Genomic DNA, 15865 nt, shown 5'->3' with positions numbered 1-15865 from the left:
TGTGCATGTTCCTTACTCCATCATTAATGACCAAAAGTTTATAATTATATTTGTAGCACATGCCTTAACTTCTCATTGTATTGACTAAATCACAAAACTTATAAGTAAATTCAGGTGTTCATCAGAATCAAGGGTATAATCAAGAGTGCCCCAAGGAAGTGTGGTAGGACCACTACTATTTTACTATTTTCTATATACATAAATGATCTGGAAGACAGGATGCGCAGCAATCTGTGGTTGCTTGCTGATGATCTACATCTACATCTACATTTATACTCCGCAAGCCACCCAACGGTGTGTGGCGGAGGGCACTTTACGTGCCACTGTCATTACCTCCCTTTCCTGTTCCAGTCGCGTATGGTTCGCATTCGCGTATGGTTCACGGTGTTGTGGTGTACAGGAAGGTGTCAAAGCTGAGTGACTAAATGAGGATACATGATGACTTACATGAAGTTTCTAGTTTGTGTGATGAATGGCAGCTAGATCTAAATGTTGTAAAAAGCAAGTTAATGTGAATGTGGGGGAAAAACAGACCCCTAATGTTCAGATACAGCATCAGTAGTGTGCTGCTTGGTACAGTCCCACCATTCAATCATCTTGGCATAACATAGCAGAGTGATATGAAATGAACAAGCATGTGAGGACTGTGGTAGGCATGACGAATGGTTGACTTCAGCTTATTGGGCAAATTTTAGGAAAGTGTGGTTCATTTTTAAAGAAGACCTCACATATCCTGCAAGTGTGACCTATTCTGGAGTACTGCTTGAATGTCTCAAATATGTACCAGGTTGGATTAAAGGAAGGCATTGAAGAAATTCAGAGGCAGGCTGCTAGATTTGTTACCAGGAGGTTTGAATAATATGCAAGCATTATGGAGATGCTTTGGCAACTTAAATGGGAATCCCTGGAGGGAAGGTGATGTTCTTTTTGAGGAATACTATTTGGAAAATTTGGTGAACCAGCATTTGAAGCTGACTGCTGAACAATTCTACTGCCACCAACATACATTTCGCATAAGGACCACAAAAATAATAGGGCTCATATGGAGGCTTATAGACAGTTGTTTCTTTTTTATGAGTGGAATAGAAAGGAAGACAACTCTTAATGGCATGGGTTACCCTATGTTGTGCACCATACTGTGGCTTGTGGACTATGTATGAAAATGGAGCAGATGTTGATAGATATAGAAGTGCACTTACAAGCTGATTAATACTGGATGATGCCTCATGGTCATCCAAGTCTTAAGTAGTACTAGAAATGTTCTTGGTCAAAATTTACTTTTCAACTTTGTCAAATTACACTGCTCAGCCAGAATATTATGACCACTTCCCACCACAAGGCTGAATGGCTCCTGGGTGTTACAGGCACGTGACACAGTAAGGAAAGAGTGTAAGCAGGAGTGAGTTGAACAGGCAGTCATTATAGTGAAGATATGGGCTGCAAATGCAGAAATCCACTGATATAAGTGGTTTTGACAAAGGGCACATTGTTGTGGCACTGTGTTTGGAAAGGAGAATCTCTGAAATGGTGATGCTGGTCTCCTGTTGTTCTCACTACTCCTGTGAGCACCTGTGGAAATTGGCTTAAGGATGGTGGAATACTGCATTAGCTGTATGGTGTTGGATACAACATCTCAACACAAAATGTGGAGGTTGGAGGATCCCCACTGTATAACCCAGGATAGGCAGCAATCTGTGGCAGACCTGACAACAGAGCACAGTGCTGAAGCAGGCACAAGTGTTTCATAGCACACTGTTCAAAGGCCACTGTTGAACATGGAGCTCCACATCACACAACCCCTATACGTTCCTATTTTGATCCAGCAACATCATGAGTTATGATTGCAGTGGGCACAACATCACTGAGTTTTCACTGTGTATCAGTAGAAAAATGTTGCCTTTCGAATGAATCGCATTTCCTGTTATACCAGGTCAATGGTTGGGTACTAACATGCTGTCATCCAGGCAAACAGTTGCACAAAACATGCACCGCACCACAGATGCAGGCCAGTGAGGGCAGAATTATGCTATGGGGTACTCTGAGTTGGGCTTCCACAGAACCTGTGGTGATAATCGAAGGCATCATGACAGCAGTGAACTACATGAACATTACTGTGGGCCAACTGCATCACTTCATGCTTGAAGTCTCCCCCTATGGCAATGACATCTTCCAGCAGGATAACTATGTTTCAAGGTCAGAATCACGGTGCAGTTGTTTGAGGGGCTTGATGTCTTGGCCAGCAAATGTTCGTGATCTGTACCCTTTGGAACACACTTTGGGTGTCAGGCACTTGCCCATAAACCACCATCCCAAAGTTAGCTGAAATTGCTTGACCTGTGCATATGCATCTGGTGCCACATACTTCTGGAGTCCTATCACGGACTTGTAGAATCCTTGTCAAGCAGAATTTCTGTTGTATTGTGTTTGAGAAGTGGAACAACACTCTATTCAACAGGTGGTCATAATGTTTTTGCTCATCCGTGTATGTAACAACTGATGCCCTGAGTAATGTGCTCATAATTTATAATTATTTAATTACTGTTTCATCCTAGTTTCAAAGTTTGTCTTTAAATTTATGCACAGTCTTAGGTTGGTTGGTTATATTAATCATACTTTTCTCACCTCCCAAATGATGCCTCATTTGTATGCAAAGAATAAAGCATTCCATCCTGAATTTTCCATTGGTTGAATAAGGCATCCTACACTTATGTCACAATTACTACTCCTCATTAATGTATTTCAGTTCTTTAATTACACAATTCTCCGTGCAACATAAAGAACATGACTTTTTTTTGTTTCACAATTCAGCTTTTTTACCATTTTTTGTTTTGATCCCACACCAATCTAACTACCCTCTTCTGACATGGGAAACACTATCACCTGGACCCCAAACTGATCACTGGCCAATTCCAATAAGGTCACACCATAGTGCATGGTTGAGTTGAGGTACAGTCTCTTACTACTTTGTGCACACTCAAATTTCATGATTTTCAAACGACCAGTGTATGAAATATTTTCAATTGTGTGTTCTGTCCTTTTTCTTTTTTGTTAGTTTTGATATAGCTTCTCCCCCTTTGTTTTCACATCACTGTCTCTAGTTTCCACTATCTGCTTACCTTTTCTTTCCCTGTTTTCTTCACGGAAATGTAATCTGTTCCCAATAACTCAAATTCCAGGATCAATACTCTGGTTTTACTATTAGCTGATCTCCACCCAAAAATTCAATAGCTTTGCACATGCCACAAGATCAAATTCAGCTCACCAGTTCCTTATAAGAATTACACTTTAGTTAGTACCAGAGTATCAGAATAATCAGAATCTAAATTTAACACAGGGATTATCAGCCCTTCAAAATGGTACTAATTTGAGAATAACAAGCTGGACTTACCTCTTAATACACCAGCACAAGTCTGCACACAGCGGAGGGAAGGTGATGAGAATGCATGCTTCATTTGAACTCCAGAACCTCGTAATGCCTCTCCTACTAGCTTAGCTTGTAGTTCCCCAACACATGTAAGGGGACAGTCTTTGAAGAACGATTGTGGTCCGCCCCTTCGAGCTGGGACTAACTGTGGCATGTTGAGATCTTTGCGAATATATTTACCTACAAAATATGAAGAGTAACAACAACTAATAATTCCATCAGTACTTGCTTTGGGACTTACAGACAGTACATATACTAGTAAAGTTGGTTATGAGTGGCATAAACCAACTGAGATAAGATTCTTTTCACAATGTGATAGCAAATTAAAACTGTGTGCTGGACAGAGACCTGACACGCGGTTTTGGAAAGCAGCTCTTCCGACTAAGGTATGTGAGCATGCCTCACTGATTGATTCAAAGGCTCAACTACAGAATGGCCCTCTCTCCATTTCTTGCAAAGTCAACACATGTTCTCCTCCCACAATGCTGTAGGCCTATCATTCCAAAGAAAATGGATAAATTGTAGTTTCATTGCTGTAACTGGGGTACTATATAGAGTATCTTCCTTTTGTAATGTTTGAATGAAATGTGGAGGTGAATGTGGCAATCTGGAATTTGAGTACAGCATATGGAAGCCCAGTGCCAGGTCAGAGTCCCAGTCTAAAGCACAGTTTTTTATTTGTACAAGGGGAAGTCATGAAGCTTTAATTATCGCCTCAAAAATATCCTACTGCAATCAAGAAACTTGGTGACGCTGTTAGTTCTTCTACTCTGATTCACCTTTCAATGTGACACATTTTTCCCAATGATAGTCAACTTGGTAGGGACCTTGGGTAGTGGTGAAATCCACACTTTGGATGTTCAGGAAATGTTACACTTTGAAAACCATCTTGTCATGATTCTGGAAATCCTGTAATCAATTATTTCTTCACGCAAGGAAAGACAAGGAAGTCACTGGGTATCAAGTCACAAAAATAAGTGGTTGGGGCAAAATTTGAGATCCCAAAGAAGTAGCATGTGTGGCTAACAGTGAGTACTGTGTAGAATGAGCTGTGGCACTGCTGGAGCAAAGTGACCAGCTGGGACAGTTTCGTGTAATGCTATCTTCAGATCCTCCTGTAACCTCATTAGAAGATAATGTTGTTTTGCTTTTGTAACAATTTGCCTCTTTGGATAATAATCTGTTAGCATCCAGGGTTGCCACAAGTTTCCCCAAGTGAAATTCCCTGATATTTCCCTGATTTACAAACAAGTTTTAGCATTTTTCCCTGACAAATTTTGAGACCTCCATCAGTAATGCTGGAATTCAATATTGTGTTGGCCCACCCTTAGCCTTGATTACAGCTTCCACTCTCCTCGCAGGCATATGTTCAATCACATGCTGGAAGGTTTCTTGGCAGCCCATTCTTCATGGAGTGCTGCATTGAGGAGAGGTATCAATGTCGGTTGGTGAGGCCTGGCACGAAGGCGGTGTTACAAAACATCCCAAATGTGTTCTATAGGATTCAGGTCAGGACTCTGTTCAGGCCAGTCCATTACAGGGATGTTATTGTTGTATAACCAATCCGCCACAGGCTGTGCATTATGAACAAGTGTTCGATCATGTTGAAAGATGTAGCGCCATCCCCGAATTGCTCTTCAACAGTGGGAAGCAAGAAGGTGCTCAAAACATCAATGTAGACCTGTGCTGTGATAGTGCCACGCAAAACAACAATGGGGGCAAGCCCCCTCTATGAAAAACATGACCACACCATAACACTACCATCTCCGAATTTTGCTGTTAGCACTACACACACTGGCAGATAACATTTACTGGGCATTTGCCATACCTACACCCTGCCATCAGATCGCCACATTGTGTACCATGATTTGTCTCTCCACACAACATTTTTCCACTGTTCAATTGTCCAATGTTTACGCTCCTTTCACCAAGCGAGGTGCCGTTTGGCAGTTACCAGCGTGATGTGTGGCTTATGAGCAGCTGCTTGACCATGAAATACAAGTTTTCTCACTTGCTGCCTAACTGTCGTAGTACTTGTAGTGGATCCTGGTGCAGTTTGGAATTCCTGTGTGATGGTCTGGATAGATGTCTGCCAATTACACATTACAACCCTCTTCAACTGTCGGCAGTCTCTGTCAGTCAACAGACGAGGTCAGCCTGTACGCTTTTGTGATGTACGTGTCCCTTCAAATTTCCACTTCTCTATCACATCAGAAACAGTGGTCCTAGGGATGTTTAGGAGTGTGGAAATCTCACGTACAGACTTATGAGGCAAGTGACACCCAATCACTTAACCACACTCAAAGTCCGTGAGTTCCGCAGAGCACCCCATTCCGCTCTCTCACGATGTCTAATGACTACTGAGGTTGCTGATATGGAGCACCTGGCAGTAGGTGGCAGCACAATGCAACTAATATGTAAAATGTATGCTTTCGGGGTGTCTGGATACTTTTGATCACATAGTGTAACTTCGCTTTTAGTGAAATTGAAGTTGACAGTTCCTGTGGTTTAGTATGGTTAGAAGTTATACTTGACAACCAGAACAAATTAATAATTGGTTCCTTTTATGACCCCTTGACTCAGATAATACAGTTTCTGAACAGTTCAATGAAAATTTGAGTGTCATTTCATAAAATTATAGTTGGTGGTCAGTTCAATGTACCCACTACACGTTGGCAAAAATACGTGTTTAAAGTCAATGGTAGGCATAAAAATCATCTGAAATCATACTGAATGCCTTTGCAGAAAATTATTTTAGACAACTAATTCAGGAGCCCACTCGAGAAGTGTAAATAGTTGCAAAATAATACTTCACCTCTTAGCAACAAATGATCCTGACCAAACAAGGAGCATCATGACAGGTACAGGGATTAGTGATCACACAGGGATTAGGTTGTTGCAGCTAGCCTGAATGTCGTAACATCCAAAACCACCAAAAATAAATTCAAAATATATATACTTAAAAATCAGATAAAATTTTGTTTGACACCTTTCTAAGAGACAGTCTCCAATCCTTATAATCTGCCTATGTAAGTGCAGACCAGATGTGGTTTAAATTCAAAGAAATAGTATCAATGAGACTTGAGAGATATGTATGAAATAAATTAATAAGGGGTGATGCTGATTCCCCATCATACATAAAACAGGTCAGAATACTATTGCAAAAGCAACGAAAAAAGCATGCCAAATTTAAAAGAACACTAATTCCCCAAGTTTGGTAAAATTTGACGGCAGCTTGAAATTTAGTGCAAACTTCAATGCAAGATGCTTTTAATAGTGTCAATAATGAAACTCTGTCTCAAAATCTGGCAGAAAACCCAAAGAAACTCTGGTTGTATGTAAAGTACACCAGCACCAAGATGCAATCAATACCTTCACTGCATGATAGCAATGATGGTGTTGTTGATGACAGTGCAACTAAAGCAGAGTTACAAAACATGGTTTTCCAAAATTCATTGACAAAAGACAACAAAGAAAATGTTCCACAATTCAAATCAAGAACAACGGCCAACATGAGGAACATAGAAGTAGATATCCTTGGTGCAGTGAACCAGCTTAAAACACTTGATAAAGGCAAGGCTTCCAGTCCAGATCATATACCAGTCAGGTTCCTTTCAGATTATGCTGATACAATAGCTCCATACTTAGCAATCATATACAACCACTCACACAACCACTAATTTGTAGAAAGATCCATACTCAGAGAATGAAAAGTTGCACAAGTCACACCACTATCCAAGAAAAGAAATAAGAGTAATCTGCTGAACTACAGATCAATATCATCAATGTCAATTTGTAGTAGGATTTTGGAACATATACTCTGCTCAAGCATTATGAATCACCTTGAAGGAAACGATTTGTTGAGCAACAGACAGTACAATTCAGAAAACACCATTCTTGTTCTCACGAAGTAATGAGTCCTCCCAATAGGGGCGTCAAATTGAGTCCATGTTTTTAAATTTCCAGAAGGCTTTTAACACAGTTCTTCACAAGCGACTCCTAATTAAATTGCATGCCTATGGAGTATCATGTCAGTTGTGTGATTGGACTCGTGATTTCCTGCCAGAAAGGTCACAGTTCGTAATAACTGTCGGAAAGTCACTGGGTAAAACACAAGTAATATCTGGTGTTCCCCAAGGAAGTTTTACAGGCCCTCTGTTGTGCCTAACCTAAACAATTTAGGATATAATCTGAACAGTCCTCTTACATTATTTGTAAATGATGATGTCATTTGCCATTATGTTTAGTCATCATTGATCAAAGTGAATTGCAATATGATTTAGACAAGATATCTGTATGGTGTAAAAAGTGGCAGTTGACTTTAAATCATGGAAAGTGTGAACTCATCCACATGAGCACTAAAAAGAATCAACTAAATTTCAGTTATACGAAAAATCACACAAATCAAAAGGCTCTAAACTCACCTAAATACTTAGTGATAACAATTATGAATGATATTTATCACATAGATAATGTTGTGGGGAAAGCAAACCCAAGACTGTAATTTATTGGAAGAATGTTTTCTAAAACGTAACAGATCTACTACAGAGACTGCTTACACTAAGCCTGTTTGCCCTCTTCTCGTGTACTGCTGTGTGGAGTGGAATCCACAGCAGATAGGATTGATGGAAGACACCACAAAATTCAAAGGAGGACAGCCAATTTTATACCATCACAAAATAAGGGAGAAAATGTCATGCATATGATACACAAATCGAGATGGCAATCATTAAAACAAAGGTATGGCTCTGAGCACTATGGGACTTAACATCTGTGGTCATCAGTCCCCTAGAACTTAGAACTACTTAAACCTAACTAACCTAAGGACATCACACAACACCCAAAAACAAAGGTATTTTTCACTGTGGCAGGACCTTCGAAATGATCATCATAACAAAATAAGAAAAATCTGTGCTCACACACAAAGATTTAAATGTTCATTTTTCCGCATGCTATTTGAGAGTGAAATGGTAGAGAAGTAGCTTAAAGGTGGTTTGATGAACCCTCTGCCAGGCACTTAATTGTGAATTGCAGAATAATCATGTAGAAGTAGACGTGGATGAGAGGGAATGTGCCACACTGTTCTTCACAGTCAGGATTTGTTTGTCTACACAGGTAACATCTGCAGTACCTAACCACACTGTCAGATGATGGTGCATTGCTACAGTACACATCCAACAACTCAGCACAGACAGTCAACATTGTGCCGTTTTGTTTTGTCTCCACAAGTGGCTTTCTAGGGATCTGTGCCAAGAGGATTTCATTAAAACTTCATGACTATCATTTTTAGCACATGGTGACCAAAGGGAACTGGAAATTTTTCATGCTGCTAATGTGCAGCACCTAGGCAAATAGGGTGATAGATTGAGCAAATGGCTCTGAGCACTATGGGACTTAACTTCTATGGTCATTAGTCCCCTAGAACTTAGAACTAGTTAAACCTAACTAACCTAAGGACATCACACATATCCATGCCCGAGGCAGGATTCGAACCTGCGACCGTAGCGGTCTCGCGGTTCCAGACTGCAGCGCCTAGAACCGCACGGCCACTTCGGGCGGCTTAGATTGAGCAGGTGCCCTCACTATACACAGCCATTTAAGTAGAGATGGGGAAAATGGGCAGTAGAGCACTTTGTGTTTCCATATGATGCATGTGCACACAATAGTGAGTCTGAGTCTGCCATGGCACCTCAGTGGCTTTTTTGAATTTGAGCTTTGGGCATCGAGACAACATTCACAGCTACAGCACAATTCTTAGGCATTTCGCAATCTGAGAACAGGAGGTGCTCTAAAGAAGAAGCCACCTTATCTGAATATGACTGTAAGGACTTGGAAAACATTGAGAAGGTAAGAGAAGCAATGATTCGGAGGCCAAGGTTATCCACAAGAAGACATACTCACGAATTAAAATTAAGTTGTGAATCAGTGCACATCATTTTTTGAAAAGATTTAATTTCATCTCTACAAGATGCGTACAGTTAAACATCTTAACACACCAAAACATATGTTGCCTTGTATTGGTAAATACACTAATTTGGCTTTGTTTTCTTTTATGTGCATTGCAAGCACATATTAAGGATCTTGGTTTATTCTGGAATAACTCTTCCAGTGTTGTCAACAACTTGACCTAAACATTTCTGCTTTGCACACACAGTCAGCAAGTAACCAACAGGACAGTGTGTGTCTAGTTATACTCTGATTAACATTACTTTGCAACTGACATTTCAGCAAGTCGAGTGGTAAGAGCTAGCTGCTATCCAATCATACCTCTTACTCGAGTGCCACATGCTTGGCGCATGGCCTGTTTGGCCTGTTTTGCAGAACCTTGTGAAATGTGGCTGGCTGCACATTGGCATCACTGCGCTCTCCCTGAACCCCTCTCCCTGCAACCTCCCCCACTACAATTTCTTAATCACAAAGTAATTTTAATAGGAGTATAAATATTGATGTGATGTCAAGCTAACTTTCATGTGCTCTCTACTATGCGTTATCACTGAAACTTACATCGATTGTGAGTCATGAGACGAAATTAAAAAAGTGCTATTTAGTACATTGACACTTTAAAAGCAGAAATAACATTGTCAATATGAGAAAATTGTGATCTGCGGTGTGAAAAATATTGTTTTTGTACGATAACTAAGGGTACAGATTATCAAAACAACATTAACAGATGGAGAGATAACTTTGGTCATCCATATAATGAGCCCATTGCACCTATACAACCTCCTGTTATGGGTTGGTGAATAAATTCACAGCATCTTTCTGTATGTTTAATAAATAAAACAGATGCGCATAATAAAGACTTTAGTTATCAATAATATATTCTCCTTCATATTTCCACAGTCTGCCAGGGAACTTTTCAATTCCGCAACTGTAGAAATCAACAGGTTTTGAGGGGAAGAACTCATTGAGCCATGTTTGGAGTACATTTTCATCTGGAAAGGAACTTCCTTGAAGACTGTTCGATAGAGAGTGGAAAAGGTGAAAATCTGAAGGCACAAGATCAGAAGAATAAGGTGGGTGTGGAAGGATTTCTCAACCCCTCCTGTATAATGTTTTTTGTCAGTTTAGCAGAATGCAGGTGGGCATTATCATGGAGTAGCATCACTTCACACAGTCTTTCTGATCATTGTGTTTAGATTCTATCTGCCAGACATCTCAGCTGTTGACAATAACTGTCAGCAGTGATGGTTACACCTCATTGAAAGCAATTCATAATACACCACACAATCGCTGTTCCACCAGATGAATAACACTATCTTTTGTGGATGCATACAGATCTTTGTACAGGGAGTTGCTGCTTTTTTTGAGCTCAAGAACAAAGCAACCATTTCTTGTCACAGTAACGACACAGCATAGGAATGGTCACTGTTGTTCATGAGGCAGCTGATGACGAGCAAGCAGAGATGCACATATCGGCACCCAATGATTTTTGCAATTTTGGCTTACTGCATGTGGTACCCATACATCTAATTTTTGAACCTTGCCCACAACATGCAAATGTTGCATGATGGTGAAATGAGCACAGTTCATCACATTTGCCAGTTCTCAAGTTCACTTATGTTGATCACTGCAGATTAATGTGTTCAAATGATCTTCATCAAACCCTGAAGGTCTTTCTGAACATGGGGAGTCATTAATGTCAAAATTAGTCTCCTTAAAATGAGAAAACCATTTTCTTGCCATGCACTGTCCAATGGCATTATCCTCATATCTGCACAAATGCTTCTGGCTGCCTTAGCTGCTGTCACCCCTCCACTGAACTCAAACAGCAGAATATGTTGAACATGTTTTTCTGATTTCTCCACTTGACATTCGATTTTCTAGTGCCCACCACCCCAATCACTATCTCCAAATGACAAAATGACAATATTTAAACTCAAACAGCAACAATGTACTACAAATGAAAATGGCAAATGATAAATAAACCTTATACGCGTAAACTGAAGGGGATCACTGCTGTCAGCTGCAGCAGGACATTAAGCAGAAACAGTGGCAACGGGCGAAAATGTGTACCAGACAGAGATTCCAAACTGGGATCTCCTGCTTACTAGACAGGAGTGGTAACCACTGCACCATCCGGCACACAGCATTACCACAACTGCATGGGCTATCTCGGCACACCTCAAGGCCGATCTGCACTCTCACTGAGCACCACATATCCGCATAAATAAACCTATAGCAACTGGAATACCAACATCCAAAACAAAAATGCTATGAACTTATGTACCAACCTAATAGTTTCAGATTTAAAATATAAATATAATTGGACAAATACAACATAACAGCACTGAAAAATATAGTATGTCCATAGTTAAAGTTCCAGTTTCAAAACGCTGTAGAAAGATAACAACTGCTCAGAATGACGTCAAATGTGAAAAGCACATTATTGATCCAAGGGGAAACATCTTAAGCGTCGTAACATAAATGGATTTGGATAAAAATGACACATGAACTGCAATATGACAGCTGTGGCTTGAGTTGCATATTACACCACTTGTATTGTTCAATGTGTGAGACTGCTCAAGTTCAGCAATCAACACTTGTGGCACTATTAGTTACATAAATCTTTCATTCACGACAGGAAGGCTTGTACCACATTGGATGGGAAAAATCACTTCCAACTGTCCTGAGGCCAAAAACCAGATAAAAAGCAAAATGACATCCATCTGTAATTGTCATTACTGGTAATGGTTGGTTAACTGTTGCTCTAGTACGTGGTAGTGATAAGCCTTTGGAAGGATTGGAGGCTTACTATGACAGAGACATTGTAGCTTATCGTACCTTCTCTATAGGAGTGAAGGGCGATAGGAATTGTGGTACAGCTGTTGTCTTAACAGACAAGCCATTTTTATTGTACACAAAAAATAGAAGACGTGTTAATGCTAATGAGAGGATTAATATTTGGATCAAAATTGATGGTCCATTGACAAAATATATTAAGGTTCAAGGAGATCTAACTGTTTATTATCATCCCAAATTCTACTCTTTCAATTTTTAGACATGACATTCATCATTGATGATGGTTTTTATCAACTGAGGAGGGCTGAGAACTTTGATTAGCAATGACAATTGTCACTCTGTACCAATCTGTAACTACTCAATCTAATGTATAACACAGCATATGCGAGTAACCTTCTTTTGGTATGAAATTACAAATTTTATTTATTAAATACGTGTAGGTCCATTCAATTGTGGTGCTTATGTGATTCACATCTAGTTCCCTGACTAGATGCATAATATTTTCTTCCATTTTAAGTCTATTCCATCAGTACTTTAAGATATCTCAGGTAACTTCAGTTCCTGATTGTCAAAGCATTAATTAAAAATAAAATAAAATAAAATAAAAACAAAAAAATTTGTAAAGGCATACACCAGAAGGCACAACTTAAAAGTTGTGAAACCTGTTGTGTGGGTCTCTTATTGACTTAAATAAATACAGTTAAAGCAGACTATTGGATTTTTCATTCAGTTTTATATTTTAATACTTCTAACACCTGTATTTAAACAACTGTTCACTGTATGAATTGTCAATCAATCATGTATAGCAATGAAGGGAGTTTTTTAGGATTTTATGCACCTTGCATGCAGTCATGTCCAACATTCAGGCAATTCTCCATGCACTGCATGTTTGCACACCACCGCTCGACCCCTCCTGCAGTGCTGTGATCACATCTTCAACACGTGTCAGATCAACTTATTTCTTCCCTCTGCAAAACTGCACTGCAGAAGAAATTTTTTATTTTTATTTTGTAATCATCTTCTCCATACCCTCGACAGACATCATACCAATGCCTTCTTTCACACTCTTGAGTGTCCAGACCTTCTGCAGGGCTAGTGGCACACAGTAATCATTCTTGAAAAAGAGCTTTATGAGCAGTGCAAGATCCATTATGGATACAGTCTTTTTAGGCATCTCAGATGCAAACTGAGCAAAAGCTGTGGGCTGTGACTGTGTTGGTGTGCATATTCTGATACTTACAGTGCCATCTACTGGTCAACCATTTGTTAATTCCCCCCTCCCCATGATGTTTTGACGTTTCCCTCTACGTTGATAATATGCTGTTCAAATCTGATACCATTCTGAGCAGTGTTCTCTTTCTATAGTGTTTTGAAACTGGAATTATAGTATGGGTGCCCTTTACGATAAAGAATTAATTTCTTGTAATAAGTGATCCCATGGTAATCGTAGTGCCAAATTCCACAGTAGATGTTTGCCCAGAAATAAGGACACACCAGTTGAACTAACATTTTAACAACAAGTTAAGTTTGCAGAATAGTTCAGCAGATGAATCTAGCAGGAACTATGAAGGAGTCTTCACACGTCAAGGTACTAATTCACTTCAAAGAAGTAGTGAACAGAAAATTGTTAGTTAAATGAGAAAACTTAATTCAGTCTACTAGAAGCTTCAACAAAACATCTAAAATTGCAGTGAGTAGCATTTCCTTACAGAAGATCTGTTAGTGATCAATACACAGAGAGGGGAAACTGTGAACATCCGTAAAAACTGTAATAGTTTAGATGCAGTGACTACATAACTGAGTAAGTTCTTAAGAACTAAGGGCCTAGGTAAGGGAGGTTTACATGTAAATAAATTACAATCCAATTTTTTTTTTGTAAAACTGTATTTTCTCACATATTTTTATTGAACTGAATGTAAGTTACTAATATGTGAAACTAAGAGGCGTCTTATTACAAAAATGGTAAACCTAAATATCGCCTATGGAAAAATAAAATAGGTTCCGAAGTGCTGGACCAAAACATTCAATACCTACATAACAAGTGTATACAACTGCTTTGCTAATTACAGATAAACTCTGCTAATGCATTCTTTTTTTATATTATGAATAATGTTTGCATTCACAACTGCCCTCATAAAAATATGGAAGAAAATCTTTTTTCCATCATTTTACAGTCTTTTGCTGGAAGGCATAGTAACTCATCAACTGGTCTCCTCTGTCAAAACCTGTTTTAGACAAGTTGTAGTCTAGAATAATGTCTTGCTTTACCACCTCAGCATATCCACTCCTGGATTTTACACTGACATGTGAAGCAGTCATCTTATGCTGTGTTGACAACCTGTACACATCACGTTTGTCTTTCATTTCAAATAGAAAAGGTGTCCTCTGTGACGAAATGTCATTTCTCCTTTCTTTAGTTTTTGATTTAAAAGGTCTCTAGGCAAACCTATCAGGTTCTTCATCACTGTTCCAACTTCCAATGTATTTCTTTCCCATAGTTCTTCAAGGACTGCAGGACTTGTATAAAATCTGACCATGTATACCACATGTTCTTTTCCCAAGTAAGAGGAACATAGCCTAAGCAGCAGGGATTTGACAGAATTGTCAACATTTCCTTTTCCTCCAGTATAAACTTCAGCATTGCACATGTAACCTGTTTGAGCAACACTTACAACATACAGTTTTATCCCATATTTCTCAGATTTGTCTTTCATATAAACACGGAATCCAATTCTTCCACAAAAAGGACATATTGCTTCATTCACAGTCAGATTTTGTGATGGATAAAAGACTTTTCTGCATCTTTCTGTGAAAAAGTCCCAAACATGTCTTATTTATGCAGAGGGTCATGGCCTGGTTCTTGTTGAGGTATCCATCGTGCATTATTGTTCACATGCAGCATCCTGAATACGGCAAAAAAATCTGTCTCATAACATTAGCTGAGAAGCAAATGGTGAAGCAAGCACAGGGTCTTCAGACCAATAATCCCTAAGCTTAGGTTTCTTTACAACACAAACATGCAAAACAATTGCAAAAAATTGATATACTTCATGTATCCTCACTGCTCTCCATATCTTCCATAAAGATTTTGGTTTTATTCTGTTATAACAGCAAAGTTCAGAAATAGTATCAGTAGACTATATATTTGTCTCTGACTTTACTTTAAGGAACATGCTGTGATCAAAAAATTGCAACAAATGGTCTAGTTCTGTTGATAAGGTATCAACAGGAACCTGAATACCTATTCTTTCTTTAAAAGAGGTAATTCAGGGAATGCATCAAAATGACACCGTTCATTATGAAGGGCAGGCTGTTGAACTGAATGACAAACCTAATAGAAAGTTGTACATTTGCTTCTTCATGCTCACTACCATCGTTTTTATCAGCAGCATAGGTTTCGCTCTCCAGCTCACATGAGTCATTGTCGTCTTCTGAAAAATCGCCGATGTCGTCAGAATGATCGCCAAGTTCTGAGCCATTGTTCAAGAGTTCTTCAGTCTCTAAGTTTGACAAGTGATGTATGTTAGCCATATTAACTATTTATATATTTTTATACATAGGACGGATGCACACAATAGCACAATATGGCAGCCCACATAGAACAAAACAACCTTCAACAATATTTCGAGCGCACATGCAGTTCATGTAATGCTGGTACCACTCACGAGAGACTGGCATGCACTACCATCAATAATACAC

At 39.3% G+C, this 15865-nt stretch overlaps 1 protein-coding gene across 1 annotated transcript in view; it reads right to left on the bottom strand.

Annotated features, from left to right (window-relative positions):
- LOC124763951 (protein UBASH3A homolog) overlaps positions 1 to 15865 on the bottom strand; it is a 260599-nt gene that overhangs the window by 28117 nt on the left and 216617 nt on the right. Inside the window, 1 exon segment of the mRNA XM_047249130.1 lies at positions 3389 to 3604. Within this exon segment, the coding sequence (XP_047105086.1) occupies positions 3389 to 3604 (216 nt within the window).

This window comes from Schistocerca piceifrons, chromosome 1, assembly GCF_021461385.2.
Source record: "Schistocerca piceifrons isolate TAMUIC-IGC-003096 chromosome 1, iqSchPice1.1, whole genome shotgun sequence".
Taxonomy (NCBI): Eukaryota; Metazoa; Arthropoda; class Insecta; order Orthoptera; family Acrididae; genus Schistocerca; species Schistocerca piceifrons.
The sequence above is the reverse complement of the archived record's forward strand: the minus strand, read 5'-3'. Positions and strand labels throughout refer to the sequence as shown.